Genomic DNA, 21,397 nt, shown 5'->3' on the forward strand with positions numbered 1-21,397 from the left:
AATTAATGTAACCATATTATATGTATAATCAAACTTATTCATATACAATAATCAAATTCTTTTCACGTATTGAAACTATTTTCAGTGGCACAGTTAAATAATCAAATTAAACTTAATTTTCATATACATGATTTATGAATAACAGTGAAGGTTTATGGACAAATTCGATAGCCATGCAGTAGTAACTAGTAATGCTTCAGTAATTATATTTAAAAATAGACATTATTATTAATTTCACACTACTTTGAGTGTTTCTTAAAAATTATCATAAGCTCATCTTATTATTTTAAATATTTAAGGGTGTGAGAATTTTCAATTTTCTTTCTCTTTCAACTATAAACAAGTTAAGCGTCAATTCATTGTAATTTTTCTATTACAATTATATATTGACTATTAAAAACAAAAAACATTATTTGTTTTTTTTAAATAAATAAAAAATTTTATTATTTTTTCAAACACGATTTTTAGACTTTAATTCGCCGGCGCGAACTCTATAATTTTTACAGAGTTCGCCTTACTCTCCCCGAACTCCCCTTAAAGTTTTCAAAATGCACATTTTTTAATTCATATCATCGTCTCTAAAAGAGCATATAGATTTACAAACAGTATATAGAAACACACAAAAATACACAAACAACAAGCATGGCTTCTTCAAAATTTTTTTAATTATAAATTAAGAAAAAACAAGCCATATTTAACAATGGCATTATTATTGTCTCCAAAAATACACGAGTACATCGGAATAAGCCATATTTAACCAGGATTTTTAATTAAAAATAAAAAATTATTTCCCAAAAATAAAATACGACTTATTTTTTGGATAGTCTATATGACTTATTTCCCAAAAAAAGTAAAATACACAAGAGTACACAGGAATAAGTCGGATCTTTTTTGAAAAATATTTTCTTTTAATTTTTAATTAAAAAATTCTTATTAAATATGATTTATTCCGGTATACCCATATTTTTTGGAGAGATAATAATAGTTGTCATGGTTAAATATGACTTATTTTTTTAAATTTATAATTAAAAAAATCCTTGAAGAAGTCATGTTTGTTGTCCGTGTATTTTTGTATATTCCTCTATATACTGCTGGTAGATCTATATACTCTTAGAGACGATAATATAAATTAAAAAAATGTGCGTTTTGAAAACTTTAAAGGAAATTCGGGGGAGGGTAAGGGAACTTGCTATTTTGTATAGAGTTCGTCGGGTCTGGTAAACTTGTCCAAATGCCAAAAAAAATCGTATTTAAGAAATTAAAATCTAAAAATCATATTTAGAAAAATAATAAAATTTTTTATTTTATTTTAAAAGAAAAACTAATATTATTTATATACCAAATACTCTTGACACTAGTATAAAAATACAGTTGTTATTCATTAATTATGTATTTATATTATTTTATAATTAAAAAAAACGTGTGATTAGTTGTTAAGATAATACTAATATTAAAATAGTATTTATTATTGTTAAAAATATATATTTTTAAACACGTTTTTTAACAATTATTGACTTAACTGATGAGTTTAGAAAATTCTAAATTAATATTTGTGATGACTAAACATTATTAATATAATTAATTGCAAAATAAAATTTTAGATTAAATGTTGATTAAAATAATTTTGCAATGCAGGTTTATATTGGGCCAAAAATTAAATGATATAATGCAAGCTCAAATGTGAATTTACTCAACATTGATATAAAAATTAAAATGATTCTATAGCTGAATATTTGTTTTGATATTTGGGTCAATTTTTGTAATACAGGTCCAACTTAAATACTTGTTATTAGACCATTGTAGATTGGTCCGAAATCAAGAGGAAATTGGGCCAGATTGAATTTTGTTGTTACAAGCCCAAAATTAAAATTGCATGAAGGCAAGCATAATTGGTCCGAAATCAAGTTTAAAAGAAAGCAAGGTTTGCCTCCAACGGAACCCATTTCTAGCATGTAGTGGAAATCAAATATCATTAAAGTAAAGTTAATACATGCATGGAACTATGAGAGAGAAAGTGTCATTAATTTGATTGAAGACATCAATGCTGCACGCTAATCTGCAAGGAAAGTAAAAACAATCCCATTTCAATTAATTTGATTCATTTAATTGCTTTTCTTCAAGCTCTATCTTCTCTCATCTTCTTTCTACCTTCGGTCATATCACAGGAAACTATGAAAACTAAGTTGAGCTACCAAAAGAAAGAAGGAGCTACATGCATCAAGACCATCGAACTGATGGCAAGAAAACATAAAAAATATAGTAGCTGAGATTCTTATCACTTATGGTAAGATATGGTGATGAGATCTTGGCTTCTCCATTCCAAAAATGGTTGAAAGAGATTCGGCCAGCAAGGAGAAGATATTTGGGATGGCTTGTCTCTACTTTTGGGTTTACTCATCACAGAAGGTAGTTAGGGTGGCTACGTGAGGGAGGAAGCAAAAGTGGAGCAGATGAAGCTATCATTATCATGAAGTATCAAGGGTCAGAAATTCATCTTAGAGAGCAAGCCAAGGATGGAGCGCTCGGATGGATGAAAATTGATGACCAAGGAAGGACTAGAGGTAATTGCATGTTGAATTTTGCATGAGTTATCTCTTCTCTCTTTCTCTGGCCGAACCGATTTTGTTATTGAAGAAGAAGAAGTTAGCTTGGTTTGTTTGGTTTCAACCTTGAAGGCTTCCCCTTCTCTATATAAGGGTGAACAGTCAGGGTTTGAAGCAATGAGAAAGTGTGAGAGTGCAAGGCACAAAGTTCTCAGAGCTACTTGAGTTAACAGATTTTCTTCTCCTTCAATGTATTCTTTTTTGTAATTTTTCTGTTTAATTTTGTCATGTCTTGAGTCTCATGGAAAAAAGTAAATAGTGAGATTTGTAAGAAAAAGCCATAGAACGGAAAAAGGCAGAGAGTGCAAAATTAAAAAAAAAAGTCATAGATGTCCTTAGAGTTCCTTTGTACATCTGTGTTGTGTTTCATGATTTTGTGGGAATCCCCTTATAAGTTGGGTTAGCATTTTACAGTCTGTAATCAAGAAGATTATAGTGAAATTCCATCATTGTTGTGATGGAGACTGGATGTAGGCTGCACTGCACTTAGCAGCTGAACCAGGATATATCTGGGTGTTATTTTTCTTCTCTTCTACTCCATTTTATGTTTCTGCTGCCCAGGAGATAAAACTGCAAAATATCTTGTGTCAAGTTACGAGACAAAAAGAAAAGTCTCGTGACTAGGGACGAGACAAAAATCACAAGAAATTGTTTAAAAGACAAGTAAGTATTACTAAGCAAAAAAGGACTAAGATTCAATCTCCTTCTCTTAGCCACTGAGTGTGTGTTTGGATTACAGTTTGCAAACGGAAGTTTGCATAAAATTGATTTTGCAAACTTGATTTTGGTCAAAAGTAGGTTTGTGTTAAAGTGATTTATGTTTGGTAATTTTTGTATCAAAATGGATTATAGTAAAATAAATGTTGTTTGGCTTGTACCATTTAAAATCACTTTTAGATAAAAAATTACTAAAATGGACATCAACTTAGATTTTTTTTATATTATCCTATTGTTTTAATTTAGATATTTAAATAGATTTTATTAGTTAAATTTATAATAAAATTAATATTTACTTACTAAAATAAAAATAACATATAAAAATAGACAAAATATTTTTTTAAATAAAAATAAAAATTATATATTTTAGATATATATATATATATATATATATAAGAATATTTAATCAAATATGTTACATTTTTTAAGTATTAAATGTTACTTTAGTATTTTTTTACATCGTACTTTTATTCTAGTACTCTCAATAATCTTATTCTTAATATTAATTTGAAATCCAACGTTTATGATTTTATTATTATATATGATTAATTTTTTATTTAATTTATCTTTTTTTAATGGAATCATAATCTATATTATAAAAAATTACACTAAAATATAGTATAGGAGAATTACAATTATAAAAGATAGTACTGAAAATAATAAAAAAAAATTAAGCGATTGAAATAAATCTAAAAGTTCTTAATGATCTTTTTATATAATATATTTTTAGTATTTTTAGTACTCTTTTTTTAGTATGTTATAATTTTTTATTATTATTATTATTTACAGTTAATTTTTTTATTTAATTTACTTTACCTAATAGAATTAATAAATCATATTATAAAAAGATAATAACAAACATAATACATAAAAATCACGATTATAAAAGTGTATAATGTCAAACAAATAGTTAAAAAAATAAAAATAATAAATAATAGAAAATTAGAGCTCATATAAATAGAAATAACAAGAATTTTATAAATAATACAATAACATATACAAAGGATAAAGTTGGTAAAAAGTAAATAAAAGGTTAGTATCTATGGCTAAAAGCCCGTTAAGAAAACGCAGAAGCTAAAAATAGTTGCTTCTTGTAAACGCTGGTTTTGGCAGCAGAATCACTTCTGCGTTCATGAGAAAAAAATTTGCCAAACCAAAAGTTGAAACTTTCAAGAAATTTAAACGTGCTTCTTCCCTTCCAACAAGTTTCCCAAACACACCCTGAAACTATCACTAACTGTTATTAACCGTTGTTAAGACAAGAATACCTTTAACACTTTCTTTTTCTTTTCATAATTACTAACAATTTTTAAACGTTAAAAATATTAAACATACTTTTTAACATACAATTAATAATCATAAAAAATACTAATAAAATAATAATTTTAAATGATCATCAAAATGTTCATTTTTTCTTTCCCTCGTTCTGTGCTTTACACTCTACATTAATCTTAGAGGTGGTTAAACAGAGTCACCGACCCTTGATATTGTAATAATTTTGTGTGTATGATCGTGGTGATTACAAACCGCTATAATATTTCATATTAATTTAATGAAAAATTTTGCAGCAGTTTAAAATAGTCCCAAAAGATATATTTTTTTCAAAATTGTCTTCAGTAGTGGTTTAAAACCGTTGCTGCTACTTACCATGTGCATTTTGCAACGGTTATTCCAATATTTGTTACTCAAAATCGGAACTGGCGGTTGACCTGGCCAAGCTTCGTGAACCGTTGCGACCCGACCGGAGAACACTATCTGCATTTGTTGTGGTGGCCTACTGGCCTATATATTCCAAACACAATTTAGTCTTAATTTTTCTTTTCTTTTTTTTTCTTTTTTTTTTTTTTTACCAAGCAGTCCTAACGAGTTGACCAATAATGATAATCCTACTATAAGAGAGGAGAAGAAGATAATGCTTGACTTAAGTGAGCTAATAATGAGATAAACCCGCTTTAATTTAATTAAAATTAAATATGAGAGTGCTTAATTACCTTTATTCTCCACCGATGTCCTTTCATTGTTGAATGGTGCGTTTATCCTTGTCGTTATGGATAATTGGAAGCACTTGCAATTAACAAATACTATTTTTATGCCAACCTAATGTCACTTAGTATGCACAACCTTTTAGATTGATGATATCCCTTTTAATTTAATTTACTACCTAGCTAGGTAGCTATGCTTTCTAACTTTCCATTCAAGCGTCTATAGATTTGATCTTATAAAGCTTAACCTACTTGGAGTCATGGAGATGAGATCAAATTTCATCATCATAATGCCATAAAACATTATGGTAAAGATTATGATCAATGTCGTCTGCATCATAAGCCAATTGGGTAACAATAATTATTCTTGTTGATTCATACTAAGAAAGTTGGCGTTTCAATTAGCCTTTTTGCTCCTCAATAATAGTACCCAAAAGTATATTGTCACATACAATTAAAGGTTTCATAAGCTTCAAATATTGATTTGTTGTAAAGATTAGGGGCATCCTAATAATTTCCCACTATGGTCAGATTTCAACTATTATCCTAATTAATTATTATTTATATCATTCCACTAACATCTTAGACTTAGTGCTCCAACAAAAGCAAAGTGGTCTCCATTCAACTTTTCCAAATAACACCTTAATTTAATTGTAATAACTGAATAAAATTATTTATGAGTATTTTTTCTAATCAATAAATTTTAAGCTTTATTAAAATTTATTTATTAATTTTCTTATATAATTTTTGTTGTAATCAATTCTTTTGAAATAAATGAAGTATTATTTATTATTATTAGTTTATAATATTTGTCATTTTATTCATTTTCACACTAATTAGTTTTTTTTAAACCCAAAATCAAGATTGATTATAGAGTTATTTCTCAAAATAATACTATTTAATATCTAAATTATAATAGAAATAATGCTTCATTATTAACTAAATTATTATAATAGAAATATTCTATTATACAATAAGGTTGTTATCTACTCATACATTAAAAGATTCAATATAGATTTAGAAATAAACTACTATCATAAATTAAATTACAAACTCTATCAAGTTAATTTTCATGTACCCGCTTTTTCTACCTAAAATCTATTTAAGTAAAATTCCAAAGCTATTATTATCTAGGGTATATCTAATAATAATAATAATAATAATACAAAAAAATGTTAAAAAATTAGTAGAATTTATTATTTTATAATTGATAATTAGTTAATAATATTTAAAAATGTGAATTAAAAATATATTATTAAATTATTAGACTAAAAGATTAGATTAATAGTTAAAAGTGATGGAAAAAAATAATGCTGGCTTTTGAATTTTTCTAATAAAGAAATAAAACATTTTTATAACCTAACTCAAAAACATTTATGGTTAAATATCACAAAACATGTTTTGTTTAGAAAAAAAAAAGGGTCAACTTCAGTTTATTATTGTTCCCTCTAATATATAGATATATAGGAATTAAGAAACATGAGTTTTTCTCTCAACTCTCTCACAACTCATCATTATCATGGGTCTCATGAAGAAGTTCAGCATCCTCTTCTGCCTCTTCCTTCTCATTTCTGTATCACTTTTTTCAACTTCTTTTGCAGGTTAGTTTCTCTTTTTAATTTTATGTATGTATCTTCTCTCTTCTATCACAACTCATTGTCATATAATTGTTGTTTCAAAAAATTTAAGTTGATAAAAAATTATATAAATAATTATATCTCTAACTCTCCTAATCGTACTTTGTCATAGAGAAGCTACCTAGCGTGGCTAAATAATCTAAAGGAACGAACCTAAGTGCAAATTAATGCAGATTTATGTGTTTAAAATTTAAGATTAAATAAATATTTCTTATTATAGTACATTTTTAAGTTTCACAATATCGATAACAAACTACTACCTAGTGGAAAGCATGTGATAACTAGCACCAAAGCTTTTACTTACCTTTGTTTTATATACGGTGAAAATTCAGGTACAGTAGACTTCACATAAAGTTGATAGCCGAGAGTCGTTAGAAAAAAATTCCGTCAAATCAAACCATCTAACTGTTTTCAATTATCAATTTTACGTAAAGTCGACTGCACTTGAGTTTTCACCTTTATATATAACCAAGTAATTTACCTTGTCTTTGTGCTTAACGCATTTACAGGAAGAAGATCAGAGTTCATGAGTAACGTGGCTGCAGATGTTAGTGCAATTCAAGAGGTACACATACATGCATGATATTAATTAGTTAAGATCATCAAGGTATTAATATTTTAAATATTTTAGTATTTTATTATGAAAAAAAAAGCTAAGGTTACATGTTACAACTTCTTTCTTATTAGTTACCTGCTTTGAAAAGCATATATACTTACAAAAATGTTAGGCGCGCGTATTATATACAGTACTGTATATTTATGTATAACTACATATATTGTGTTTAGTTTATTTTTAATATACATATTTGATTTATTTATATTTACATATATATACATGCACTAGAGTACTCATAAGGAACGTTTCTTGTGTTACTAATAATTATTATGCAGTAGAATAATGTTAAGGAAAAGTCTATGGAGCAAGTAACTCTTTTAAATTTTGGCCAGCATGTAGCCAGCTAAAAAAAGTAAGTCATTAAATAAAATTTCACACTAATCTCACACCATTAAAATGATCATTCATGGCTATTTGATGGCTACAAATCATAAAAATTGCTGGCCCTCTAGCACTCTTCTAATGTTAAATAACTAAAACATTATAAATAATAAATAAAAATATATTATCATTAATATTTGTATTGATAAGAGAGCGTAATATAATTAATTTTTTTATAATTATCTTCTCTCATTTAATTATATCAAAAGTCAATTTTAAATTTAATGTGAATCAAATCTCAAAAAATTCTCCTTTTTGTTAGATTTATAATTCTATAATCTTTTTGCCAAATAAAAATTTTAAATTTTGATATTTTTAATCCTAAAAAAAAAATTCAAATCGTTTCAATATATTTTACAAAAAATAAAAACATCTTAAATTTGATTAATGTTTATTTATTGAAAAAATATTTTTTTAATTTATTAATTTTTGACCTGCAAAATAAAATAATAAATAATATATTAATACTAATTCATTGATTATAGATATTATGTGTTTAAAATTATAGATGTTATACATATAAAATTATAGATGTTAAATTAACAAATTTTAACAATTTTTACTATACAACTTATATTTTATATATAGACTATTAAAAAATAAAAAATAAAAAATGAAAAATAAACAAAATTAAAAAATAAAATTTTAAAAGTAATTATTAAGTCATCATATTAAAATTAATAAATAAGTATACATATAATATTAAATAAAAAATATTAAAATAATTAAAATATGATCCATTATATATTAGTGCATATATGAGATAATTTGAAGAATACAACAAGACACATAGTTTAAAATTTTGTTATATTAATTATAAAAAATTATTAATTATAGACATCACATATATGAAATTATGAATGTTATGAGTACAAAATTATAAATATTAATATAAAATTATAGATATTATGTGTGTAAATTTATAAATGTTATGAATAAATTTATTAATTGAATAAATTAATTTAAATATTTAATATTTTTTTAAATTTAATTATGATAAAATTTAAAAACATTGTTTTAACTTGATAGTTACTTATATAATAACTAAAAAATGATATGTATATAAATATCATAACTAATAAATATTAATTTAATTTTTAAATGTTATTTACTTGTAATTATAGATATTATATATATAAATTTATGGATAGTATAATCACAAACCTATAAATAATATCTCATATCTCATTAGAGCTAGTATAATGTTTTATACTATAAAAAATTATTTGCCCTGTGAACAGCCTCATTCAGTGAGTATATTTGTTGTTTCACTTCTTTAACTTTTTTTTATATAAATACTATATTAGCATCGAATTCAAATATTATTCTATAAAAAAAATTACAATTATTTATGAATTATTTGGCCTAATCCACCCGAAATAAGACTCAAAAGCTTCAAGAGTATAGCAAGCACGTATTAGTTCAATTTATAAAATACCTTTAATTGTAAATAATATTTCTCAGTCTCTCCAACTAATTGATGCATCAAGCTTCTAAATTACTTCATCCGTGTCTTGTTATGTCAGTAATAAAAATTTAAAGTTTTTTTCTTGTGAATAAGGTGGAGTGAGCTGAATCAATAAAAGGGTGAGTGGTTATAAAATAAAATAAATTAAAATTAATATCAATAAAATCTACGATAAATTGTGTGATAAGTGTGTGATAAAAATTCAATATGTATAATAATAATATAAATAAACTCAATTTTAAAAAATTATAACTGATTATGGTTGAAATATATCAATTATCAAATGTTTTTTATATTTCAAATATTTTATTATTTCATTATGAAAAAACTTAAGGTAAGTTACAGGTTACAACTTCTTATTATTAGTTACCTGCTTTGAAAAGCATATATATTTACAAAAATATTAGACAGGATGTGCATAAAAAAATTAGTTACTAAATTAGTTATTATATATTTGTATATAAATATATATTATTTAATTTATTTTTAATATATATTTTATATAAATAATTAATTTTGTAACTAATTTTTTTATATACTCATCAGGAATATTTCTTCTGTTACTAATTATTATGCAGTAAGCTCTCGTCGATATTTTGATTAATCTCTCTCTTTTTCTCTTTCTTGCTTCTGAAGCTTTGTACCTAACAATAATGGTGCAGAAATCATGAACTACCTCAACATCTCTTCTGTTTTGTACTGTCCAGTTTAAATACAAAGTCCTTTCCGCTGATTTATATATTCTCTTTTTTTTTTTTTTTCTATCTTCTTATTTATTAGGATCCTTCACGTTCTGCTTTGGATAGAAAACCCAATTTTCTTTTTCTTTTGTTGGAAAACACTTGAACGATAATGGATTTAAGGGCGCCGCCGTTAAGTTTACTAATACTAAAAGAATAAAAAGCCTTGTTAAATAATTAAAATTTTGAGTTAATTTAAATTTTCAATAGACTTATTACCTTAAAAGCTTTAAATTTTTTTTTTATCCTTAACAAATTTGTAGAGTTTGATCATTTTATTATTTGTGCTAAATATAGTATATAGTATTAACTACTATATCAATGTAACATTATTTTTTATGTTTATGCATGATGTTTGTTTTGTATTTCTTTATGCTTTTAGTTTTGATAGGGTCGTGTTGTATTTTCTGTGACTTTTGTGGTTTTGTATTTGAGCCTTCATTCTAATTTAATTTTTTTCTTTTTTCTTTTTTTTTTTTTTTTGAATCTTAGCTTTATAAGGATTTGAACTGTCGATTTTTTTTTTTTTTAGATTACACCCCTTAGTAAATAAATGAGAGAGAATAAATGGATCAAGTAGTTAAAAGGGAGTATAATAATCGATATAAAAAAGAAATTTGTAAATCACATAATTCCAATACATTTCGCTAATTATTTTTTTAATCCAAGTAAACATTTTCTTAAATTATTCTATTCCCTCATCATTAGAGAACTCATTAAGAATAGAGAAAATATTTATTGAAAAATAAAAACTATGGGCAATTGCTTTGGTAGCATTTTGAAATTAGAGATTAAATTATCCGATCCTCTCTTGTACTTTATTGCTTATAGGTATGGTTTGTACACTTTTAACTTTTAACATATAAAATGAATAAAACAATTTTAAATTATGCATTAAATATAATATAAGATTATGAAAGTAAATAAAAATAATACAATAAGTTAATTAATAATCCAAAATTTAATAATTTAAATATTATATTCTATGTTAAAATAAAATATATAAAGTTATTTATTTCATGTACTAAATAAAATATATATACAATTATAAGATTATTATGCGACAATATATAAGAAATGATAATTTACAATCAAATTTCGGAAGGATACGGAATAATTGCCAAATTAATGTGTATACGTACGCTTAGGTAGCATTTGTTTTGAGGTATTGAAACAGAGATTGAGAGACTAAGACTCAGTATTATATTTGTTGGTTTAGAAACTGATACTAAAATTTCTGTCTATGTCTCTAAAATTTTAGTATTTCAATACCTCCAAAAAATAGTGACACAAGGGACTAAAATTTTTAGATATGGAGACTGAAATTTTAATAACATTTTATATCTAAAATATCATCATTTTAATTAATTAATTCTAATTTTATCCTTTGTACAAATTAAATTAGAGTTTCATTCTTGTTTTAATTTCTGTCTTCCACTTTGCACCAAACAAAATACTGAGATTTATTTCAATTTCTGTCTATTAGTTTCTGTCTCTCAGTCTCAGTTTTTTCGTCTCTGTCTCCCCACCAAACGCTTTATTGTCATTAAAAACTTAAAATGACTTTTTTCCTAAAAAGTTTCCCTATTTGTATCCTAAAAAGGTTATACGGACTAACGTTATATCTTAGTCTTACATTAATTTCAGACCAAATTAATGTAAACTTCAAATAAGTTTTAAGGAGTTTAATACTAATCAATTAATTAATAATTATAAAAGAAAAGAGAAGAAGAAAAGTTCAAGACTAAACTTATTATGGCAACTTCAAAAGTAATTTTCTCAATTTTTGAAGCATCTCATTATTATTATTTAGGAAAAGTATAAGGAGCTAATGGTCTAAACGTACAATGTGTACAATGGAGGTTTAGGAAGTATTAGAGATATGACCATTAGTGTTACATTGTCTTGTCAGGTTACGCTTTTGGGATGAGTGGGTTTATGACATGGTATTAGAGTTCTAGATCCGAAAGGTCAAATGTTCGATTCTTGGTGAACTCCAAAATTAACTTAAGTTTTTAGGATGAGTGATTTTATGACATGAGATGTTTATTATCCCTGGTATTCGGATGGTTATTCTCGATAGTGTGGGTGATGTTTATTTTATTGATGGACCAAAGGTTTAGCCCATTGTACACATTGTACACTTAGGCCATTAGCTCCCTAGCACTACCCATTTATTTATTGTTTTGGAGTAGTTTATTTTCACTGAGTTGCAAATATTTACTTAAATTGGCAGGGAACATCACAGAAACCAGTGAAAGAAGAAGAAGAAAGCATGATCCATGAGAGGCTTCTTAGGGCTAACACAAGAGATTATGGAAGATATGATCCCTCACCAACATTTTCTAAGCCCCCTTTTAAGCTCATACCCAATTAATTAATTAAATTAAATTAATGTTTGAAGCCATATGATATATAGTGAGTTGTGTATCATAAAATAAGCCACCACTGTTTGTCTTGTAATATATATTTTACATGATATATATTGTATAATATTAATATAATATAGATACAGAGTTAACTATATCAAAGACTTAGCTTGATGAACCATAATAATTTTGTAACATATAATAGATATATATAGACATTACTACATGATGAAGAAGATTGCTGTAAGAATATCACTAATACTAGATCTAGTGACCGTTGTATGTGAGAGCTTGATTTTAAAAATTGTTATGACATTGTTAATTATTTAAAATTTGATGTTGAGATTTGTTATGTATATTTATTTATTTTTTAATTTATAAAATCATAAATTTAATCTAATCCAAATCACACCGTAAATAAAATTAGTATTCGTATTAGATGAATTTTTTATTCAAAATTGATCCAAACTACATCTTAAATATTGCTAATTGTATGTTTTTTTTTTAGGGTTTGAATTATATACTTAGTATATACTACCTAAATCTCATTTTTTACTCCCCTAGTAAAAGACTAAAAGTTATTCATCATTCTCTCTATGATTGCATAAGCTCATTCTAAAGCAGCCCATTATGTAAGTTAGTATGGATTGAGCAACAAATTTGATTAGTACTTCATTTCTTGCTTTCGATAAAGAATTAGGATCCCCAAGCCTTTTGAATGATTTTTCAGTGCCTTTATATTTAACTAATTTTTTTAGTGATTTTCAGTTATTATGAACGATTTATGGCGTCAGCTGGCGTGGAGTCCTCAAGATATTTTTGTAATTGTTAATATAAGGAATAAGTATTGTTTTGGTCTAAGGGTCAGAATCAAAACCGTCTCCGATATAATTCTTTATTTAACGTTTTTTTCATATTAAAATCGTCCTTTTAACTTTTTTTTTAGATAAAAATACCCTCCACTTCTATCAGCACCTTTTCTTCTACCACTACTCCCACCAGCACTTCCTCCACCACCAACTCCACCACCAGCATCAGCACATCCACCACCAAGAATAACAATATCAATGAAATCAACCCAAATTCAATAAATCAACACAAATTCAATAACCAAATTAACACACAACAACAATAAAATTAGAAAATAATAAATTAAAAGGCTATTACTTCTGCTGGTAATGATGGAGGCGGGGTTCCTCTGGTAGTAAGGATAGCATTGTTGCCAAATTCAAGTTCACAACTTGAGCATGTTCTTGGAGAATCATTGCAAAAGCAGCAAGGTTGACTCTAATAGCTGAAGAAGTTGGCTTTGTTGATGTGATCCCAGCTGTGAAGGAGTTCTTGCATGAAATGATTCAGCAATGGTTGGATGGAACTTCTGATGAAAAAGGTTTGCAATATGGTGTAAAATGGGGAAGGATTCATATTGAAGCATACAGTGCTGGGTACTTCCTTTATGGAATTGCAGTGCTTGCAAAGATTGATCCAGCTTGGGGAATGAAATATAAGAAGAAGCAGATTCAGAAGAAGCAGAACCATGGTCGAATTGGCGGCGACGGCAGCGGCGTGGTCTCCCGAAGACGACGCGACGGTGGCGGCGGCGAGCCCTAGCGTCGTCCCCCTCCCCCCTTCCCCTTCACCCTCCCCCTCCCCTCCCCTCCCCTCCCCCTTCGTATATACCCTTTCCCCTTCCCCCCCGACCCCCGACACGTTTTCTTCCGCCCCTCCCCCATGCGGTTTTTTTTTAATTTTATAACATTTTTATTAAAATACAGGTAGTTTAAGAATAATATAAAACATTTTATTAAAAAGAACGATTTTAATACGAAAAAATGTTAAAAATGATTTTAAATCAAAAATTACATTGGGGACAGTTTTGATTTTGGCCCTCAACATTAGGACCAAAACAATACTTACCCCTTAATATAAATTATCAAAATAGAAAATTTTAATATTAGTCAAGTGAAATTTAAAATTATTAATTATAAAAAAGAAAAGTATAAGTAGATAATGAAAATATTAAATAATGTGAATAATAGATATATCGGATGTTCAATTTACTAGGTGTGCAGATAATTATTCTAATATTAAAATTTAAGTAGATCATTTTTTGTCAAGAAATATAATAAATGGTCTAATTTTTTTCTTTTATTTACACTCATAAACATGTCATTATTTATTAATAGAACTGAAACGTGCTTCAATTTTTCATTTTGTTTGGTTGAAAATATCATTTTGTAAAGTCCATAACCACCATAGGCACCAAAACTTGTGGCTACCATAGACTACACCACAATATATATATATATATATATATATATATATATATATATATATATATATATATATATATATATATAATTCTTTTTGGTATTTAAGTTTAATTAAATTGGCCTAAATTCAACAAAAAACTAACTTCACAATAAAGAACGAGTAAAACACGCACTTGTGCAACTGTTCACTATGGCGAACATTAATATAAAAAATACTTCGTCTTTCTTGATCAAAACTAAAACGAACAAATTTCAAATAACGCTCAAAATCTCTCAATCTTTTTAAAATCTTTGCGAAATCTCAAGAAAATTTCGAAACATAGTTTCGAAATTTTCATCAAAAAATACAAAAAGAGAAGACGAAACATTATTCAAGGTACTCAGATTAAACCAAATTGTCTTTCCAAATGCACCAAAACTAGAAACAAAATAGATTAATCGAAATAACAATCCAGAGCTCCTACATTACATTCAAATTCAAACCTTCAACCATGAACAACAATTTTTACAAACAAAAACAAAATTATTCAACTACAGAAATATCAACTACTAACGGACTACATTAACTAGGTTCGAACCAAACCTCATCCACTTGATTCGATTCAAAACAATAATTCAATTTGTCTGGTTTAACTAACAGCGTGAACTTGCATCATTCATTGTCTTGGAAAACGAAATACCTATTTAAATTTGACTTCATTGCTTGATTTCAACAAAATTTGATCCAAATTTTCAAATCAGATCAAAGAGCATTGATTGTGAATGAACAGTATGCAAAGAACGAACATAATGCAAAGAACGAAGATAACGAATAGAGCGTAGAGAACAAAGTGAACATATAGAACGAAGTGAACAAAATCCACAGAGAAAATTTGAAAAAAAATTCATAGAGAAAAGACAGTTATATATAATCGCGAGTTTAGTCAAAAGTTAGTTAGAGAAAGTAGCACGTAGAGGTGAATTAGATTATACCAACTTGATTGGACTTGGTTAGATAGTTAACTTGGTTGAATCTATGGCCTTCTTTAGAAACTTGATTAATAAAGCCTTAAACCAAAAATTTTAACTTAACTTCTATTTGGTCTGCGTATTTGGTTATGCAGGAGACAATTTTATTTTGTATCATAAATTGTGAAAAACAGAATCAAAGCAGCGAAGAAGAAGATGACACAGCCATGTATCCTGGTTCAGTTGCCTAGTGCAATGCAACCTACATCCACTCTCCACCATAATGTTGGTAAAATTTTCATTATCTTTCCAAATATTACATACACCAATTCTAGGACTCAATATAATCATATCTGGGACACACAAGTTTCAACATAAACTTGACTTGGCTATGTAACTACCTAGACTCAACACACTAAGTGCTTACCTAACTTAGCAAGGGATACTTCTCAGATACATGACACAAAATAGAAATACAACTAAAAAAAAATCTAAAATTACTCTTGACTTTTCTCTCCAAGTATTTCTCTCAGTCTTTTCTCTCAATGCCTATCTTTCTTGCCTTTTACCTTTGAATGAATACAAAGAAAGATATAACATTAAAATAGAAATACAAACAGTAAATCATGAAGGAGATGATGGTTCATAACCTTGACTCTATGTGCTGAACCCAACTTCTGAACTCAAAATATTGTCCTTCATCTTGGCAGAGTGCTCCTTTTAATGTAGGTACAATGCTTCAAAGACTTCAAACCCTATTTGTGAGGTTTCTCTCTTCTCTCATTCAGATTCTCTCTCCTTAGTTCAAAATAAAAACCAATTTCCTTTTTATACATTGCTTGAGCCACGGCTAGGGTTTACTTTAAAAGATCAACCTCTTGATTCTTAGGCTAGCTGAAATCTTTCCTTCTCTTTTTTCAATCAACTCTAAAAATTAGGGATTTGTAATTAGGGCAAAGTCCCATAGTCGACACAGTAGCAACATGATTTATCTTTTTCAAAAAGCTTAGCAAAATTCAAACCCTTAAATTTGTACTTTGCCTTCAAAATATACTTTCAACCATTGATTCACTGTCATAAAAATTTTACTACCACTTTTTCATTTTGCTCGAAATGGTGGTACAAAGAATAAGAGAAAATATGAAGTAATTAATTTGTATTTTTAAAAAAATTAATTACCTTTAATTTTTTTGAACTCTGTTAGCTTGATTTGAGATTAACTTACTTGATTAGCTTTCCTTTTTTTCTGCTTTAATATTTGAACAGAAAAGTGAAGCTCTCTTTCTCTTCTGATTTTTATCCGAAGTGAACCTGTTTGAAGTTTAGAATTACTTTCCTTTTGCTTGGAAGATAATGGGTCGAGTTAGTGATTCAGTTTCTATTTAGCTGCTTTGGATCATTGGGTTTCATAAGTTTGGGCCGAGATAACAATAATTTTAGGTCTACACATTTAAACAACATCATCAAACCCACTTGTGTTATCAGTCTAAATTCAATATGATTGTCATTATCCATGTTATATATTTTCTGAACTCAACATAAAATATTATAGTTAAAATAATTATACAATTTTAGATGTAATAAATATATAATTATAGTTGTTATATATATAATTATAGATGTTTTATTATATAAGATAACTATCATCCATTTTTAATGTTTACCCAATGAATAATGATATAATTTATTACAATTGAATTTTTTTTATATTCTACGTAGCATACTCTCTTACTCTTCCACTCCTCTCCCTGTTAGGTTTTGCGCTCCCTCACGTTACACAACAGCTAAATAAATAAATATAGACCAGAAATTATGTGGTTCGTGTATGAAACGGAATAATGTCACAATGATGCTTTAATTTAACATAATGTTAGATTTACTTGTAACCACCAAGTAACAGATAAAAGGCTTTTAATTATTGTTGTTAAAGAATTACTGGGATGATACTCAAACTAACAGAAACTAGTAGAACAGAATGTTTGTTTAAGGTGATCAATTCAAGGATACAGAACAAAATAAAAGGCATCTTTTGACTTGTTCAAAATCAATTATATTCAACTAAGCTTGTTATAAATTCTCTTTGCTAATGCTAAATAAAGGAAAAAGATAGCAGATAAAGATAAATAAACGAAGAGAAAAGCATGTCACACACCAGAATTCCCTAATAAAGCACAACAATTATTTGCCTAATTATAGAAACTGCAAAGTTTTGTGTCAACTTTGTTATCTTCTCTTCCTTTATTTTCTTCACCCTCTTCCAAAAAGAATGAACGAACTTATTAGATTTTAGGAAAACCACCTTGTAGGGAATAGGGATCAAACCACCCTTTCTCTTTTTTTTTTCTTACCTTTCTCTAATTCTAAATTTCCAGGGGAGTGTTATAGGAAGGTAGGAAAAGAAACAACAAGAAAAAAAAAAAAAAAAACAAAAACAAAAAAAATTAAAAAGCATCATTAGTGCCAAGATAAACTTCTATCATCCTTAGCTTGTGCATGCCATTTGATGGCTATCCCTCTGGTGGTTACCGTTCTCTTGGCCTTAGCCTCCACCATAACGCCGCGGACGACCTCGGCAGCCTTCGTCCCCCGAGACAACTACCTGATCGATTGTGGCTCGGAAACCGGAACCACCCTCCCAGACGGAAGAACATTCAAAGCAGACCCACAAGCCAACACTTACTTGCAAGCCAATGATCAAAACAAGGTGTCAATAGAAAATGGCAATAATAACCCTGATCTCCCAAATCAATTGTACTCAAGTGCAAGAATCTTCATGCAAGAAGCCAAGTACTCCTTCCATTTAATCCAACCGGGTTACCATTGGGTTCGCCTTTATTTCTACCCGATCAAGAACAATATCTTTGATCTCCAAAAAGCCACTTTCTCCGTTAACGCCTATAAATACGTTCTTCTCCATAGCTTCAATGTTAACAACAATGACAAGCCAATTCTCAAGGAGTACCTCATTAATGCAAATGAACCCATCTTCACGCTCTCTTTTACTCCGTTGAAGAACTCAGCTGCATTTATCAATGCCATAGAAATCGTATCCGTCCCGGACAACCTTCTATTCGACTCCGGCTCGAACCTTTTCCCGGTCGGCGATTACTCCGGCCTGACTAACCACGCTTTCCAGCCGGTTTACAGGATCAACAACGGCGGACCTCTTGTCACCGCTACAAACGACACTTTAGGACGGAATTGGGAGAACGACGAGCCTTATATAACGGTGAAGAACGCAGCCATGAGTGTCGTTGTACCTACAAACATTATCAAATACCCTACGAATAATCCAAATATCTCTCCACTTATTGCTCCGCCGACGGTTTACGCCTCGGCGACGGAGATGACTAACGACTCTGCAGTGGATCAGCCGAATTTCAATATAACTTGGAAGTTTGATGTGGATACTTCTTTTAGCTACCTTGTAAGGTTGCATTTCTGCGACATTGTAAGCAAAGGTTTGAACGAGCTTTACTTCAACGTCTACATCAACGAGAAAACCGCGATTCCGACGCTTGATTTGTCCAGCATTACGCAAGCCTTGGCGACTCCTTATTACAGAGATTTTGTTGTGAATGCGACGTTGATGTCTCAGGAAGGACTAAAGATTCAGGTGGGAGCATCGCTGGCGCGAGGAGGAAGCGGGAACGCGATCGTGAATGGGATAGAGATCTTGAAGATAAGTAACTCTTTGGACAGTTTGGATGGCCAATTCGGCCTTGATGGGAGCAATGGCGGTGGTAGCTCTTACCGCGGCGCGGTGGCCGGGGTTGGATTCGCGATGATGTTTGGAGCGTTTGTTGGACTTGGCGCCATGGTGATCAAGTGGCACAAGAGGCCTCAAGATTGGCAGAAACGGAACAGTTTTTCGTCGTGGTTGCTTCCGGTGCACGCCGGAGATAGTACCTTTATGAGCAAGAATGCGTCAGGGAAGAGCAATTTCTCTGCCACTATGGGTTTAGGCCGGTTCTTCTCTTTGGCGGAGCTGCAAGAGGCAACTAATAACTTCGATAAAGCAAACATTATCGGTGTTGGTGGATTCGGCAATGTGTATTCCGGCGTCATTGATGATGCGACTCAAGTTGCGGTGAAGAGAGGAAATCCGCAATCGGAACAGGGGATTAACGAATTCCAGACGGAGATTCAAATGTTGTCTAAGCTTAGGCACAGGCATTTGGTTTCTCTTATTGGATACTGCGACGAAAACGATGAAATGATTTTGGTTTATGAGTACATGCCTAATGGACACTTTAGGGACCATCTTTATGGCAAGAACATGGTCGGACCACCGCTTTCTTGGAAGCAAAGATTGGAAATCTGTATCGGAGCTGCTCGCGGTCTTCATTATCTTCACACCGGCACGGCACAAGGTATCATCCATCGCGACGTTAAGACAACTAACATATTGCTTGACGAGAATTTCACGGCCAAGGTTTCTGATTTTGGTTTATCAAAGGATGCACCTATGGGGCAGGGTCATGTCAGTACGGCGGTTAAGGGTAGTTTTGGGTATTTGGATCCTGAATACTTCAGGAGACAACAATTGACAGAAAAATCTGATGTCTATTCATTTGGAGTGGTGCTTCTTGAGGCCTTATGTGCAAGGCCTGCTATTAATCCTCAGTTACCCCGCGAACAAGTAAACTTGGCTGATTGGGCTATGCAATGGAAGAGAAAGGGATTGCTTGATAAGATCATTGATCCTAATCTTGTCGGCACCATTAACCCCGAATCGTTGAAGAAGTACGCCGAGGCGGCCGAGAAGTGCTTGGCTGATCATGGTGTTGATAGGCCTTCAATGGGAGATGTGCTTTGGAATTTAGAGTATGCTTTGCAGCTTCAAGAGGCCTTCACACAAGAAGGAAAGGCAGAGGATGAGACTCCGGCTGTCCCAGCCTCAGCCTCATCCCCAGCCTCGGCTGTTCTGCCTCCGGCCGCTCCTGCGTCTTCCAATGCCTTAGATGAGGCTGTCCCTGTTCCAGAAGGAAATAACCCCCCGCCCGAAACCCGGGCGATTGATGACCATTCTGGAACTTTGCAGTTTGCTAGGTTTAGCCTTAATGGCAGGTGAAACCCAGACTCATTTTTATGAATGGAATGATCTTCATCTAGGATCAAGCCAAAAGGTGTTATAAGAAAATTAAGGTGGGTTTGTGGCCAAAAGAAAATTACATACCTGCATAAATTGTGATGCTTTGTACTATATTCATGTAAAAATTCAATGGAAAGAAAATATATACAAGAATGGCATTGTATTTTTCATCATGTTTCGTAAGTGGCAAACATTATATGGCAGTTGTAGTTTGGTTAAAAGTACTAGCGTGTAAATATTGCAGTTAGTACCAATAATCATATGGTCTTATATAACTGAATTGCAGTATTTTGCTATTTAAGTGTTAGAGAGTGATTGTTGAGTCATGTTCAAAGAAAATTGGACACTTGCAGCTAGTGAATTGACGCAACTGTGTACACAACCTGTAGCTATCAATGTTATCATATAATAAAATGAGACATGTCTAAGTTCATGATATAAATAACTAAATATAATATTTTTTTATTTCGCACGATATTTTTAACCCAGTAAACTAATTCATGGCGAATTAGAGTTTTTTAAAAATTTATCATTGGTCAATAAATTACTACGAATATAAGGATGCAGT

At 29.6% G+C, this 21,397-nt stretch overlaps 2 protein-coding genes across 2 annotated transcripts; both read left to right on the forward strand.

The window, feature by feature from the left end:
- Positions 1-6,746: 6,746 nt before the first annotated feature.
- Positions 6,747-12,869, forward strand: LOC112707674 (protein CASPARIAN STRIP INTEGRITY FACTOR 1). Its single transcript, XM_025759548.3, has 3 exons — positions 6,747-6,903; positions 7,449-7,504; positions 12,381-12,869. The coding sequence occupies exons 1-3, from the start codon at positions 6,822-6,824 to the stop codon at positions 12,519-12,521; spliced, it is 279 nt and encodes a 92-aa protein (XP_025615333.1). The 5' UTR covers positions 6,747-6,821; the 3' UTR covers positions 12,522-12,869.
- Positions 12,870-18,092: 5,223 nt separating this feature from the next.
- Positions 18,093-21,002, forward strand: LOC112707676 (probable receptor-like protein kinase At4g39110). Its single transcript, XM_025759549.3, has one exon. The coding sequence runs from the start codon at positions 18,238-18,240 to the stop codon at positions 20,806-20,808; it is 2,571 nt and encodes an 856-aa protein (XP_025615334.1). The 5' UTR covers positions 18,093-18,237; the 3' UTR covers positions 20,809-21,002.
- The last annotated feature ends 395 nt before the right edge of the window (positions 21,003-21,397 follow it).

This window comes from Arachis hypogaea, chromosome 8 (assembly GCF_003086295.3).
Source record: "Arachis hypogaea cultivar Tifrunner chromosome 8, arahy.Tifrunner.gnm2.J5K5, whole genome shotgun sequence".
Taxonomy (NCBI): domain Eukaryota; kingdom Viridiplantae; phylum Streptophyta; class Magnoliopsida; order Fabales; family Fabaceae; genus Arachis; species Arachis hypogaea.

What these genes read in the sequence shown, in the direction of transcription:
- LOC112707674 (XM_025759548.3), top strand. Translation starts at nt 6,822, where the DNA reads ATGGGTCTCATGAAGAAGTTCAGCATCCTCTTCTGCCTCTTCCTTCTC. An exon ending in TTTTTCAACTTCTTTTGCAG is followed by an intron (nt 6,904 to 7,448) that starts GTTAGTTTCTCT and finishes ACGCATTTACAG; the next exon opens with GAAGAAGATCAGAGTTCATG. An exon ending in ATGTTAGTGCAATTCAAGAG is followed by an intron (nt 7,505 to 12,380) that starts GTACACATACAT and finishes TTAAATTGGCAG; the next exon opens with GGAACATCACAGAAACCAGT.
- LOC112707676 (XM_025759549.3), top strand. Translation starts at nt 18,238, where the DNA reads ATGGCTATCCCTCTGGTGGTTACCGTTCTCTTGGCCTTAGCCTCCACC.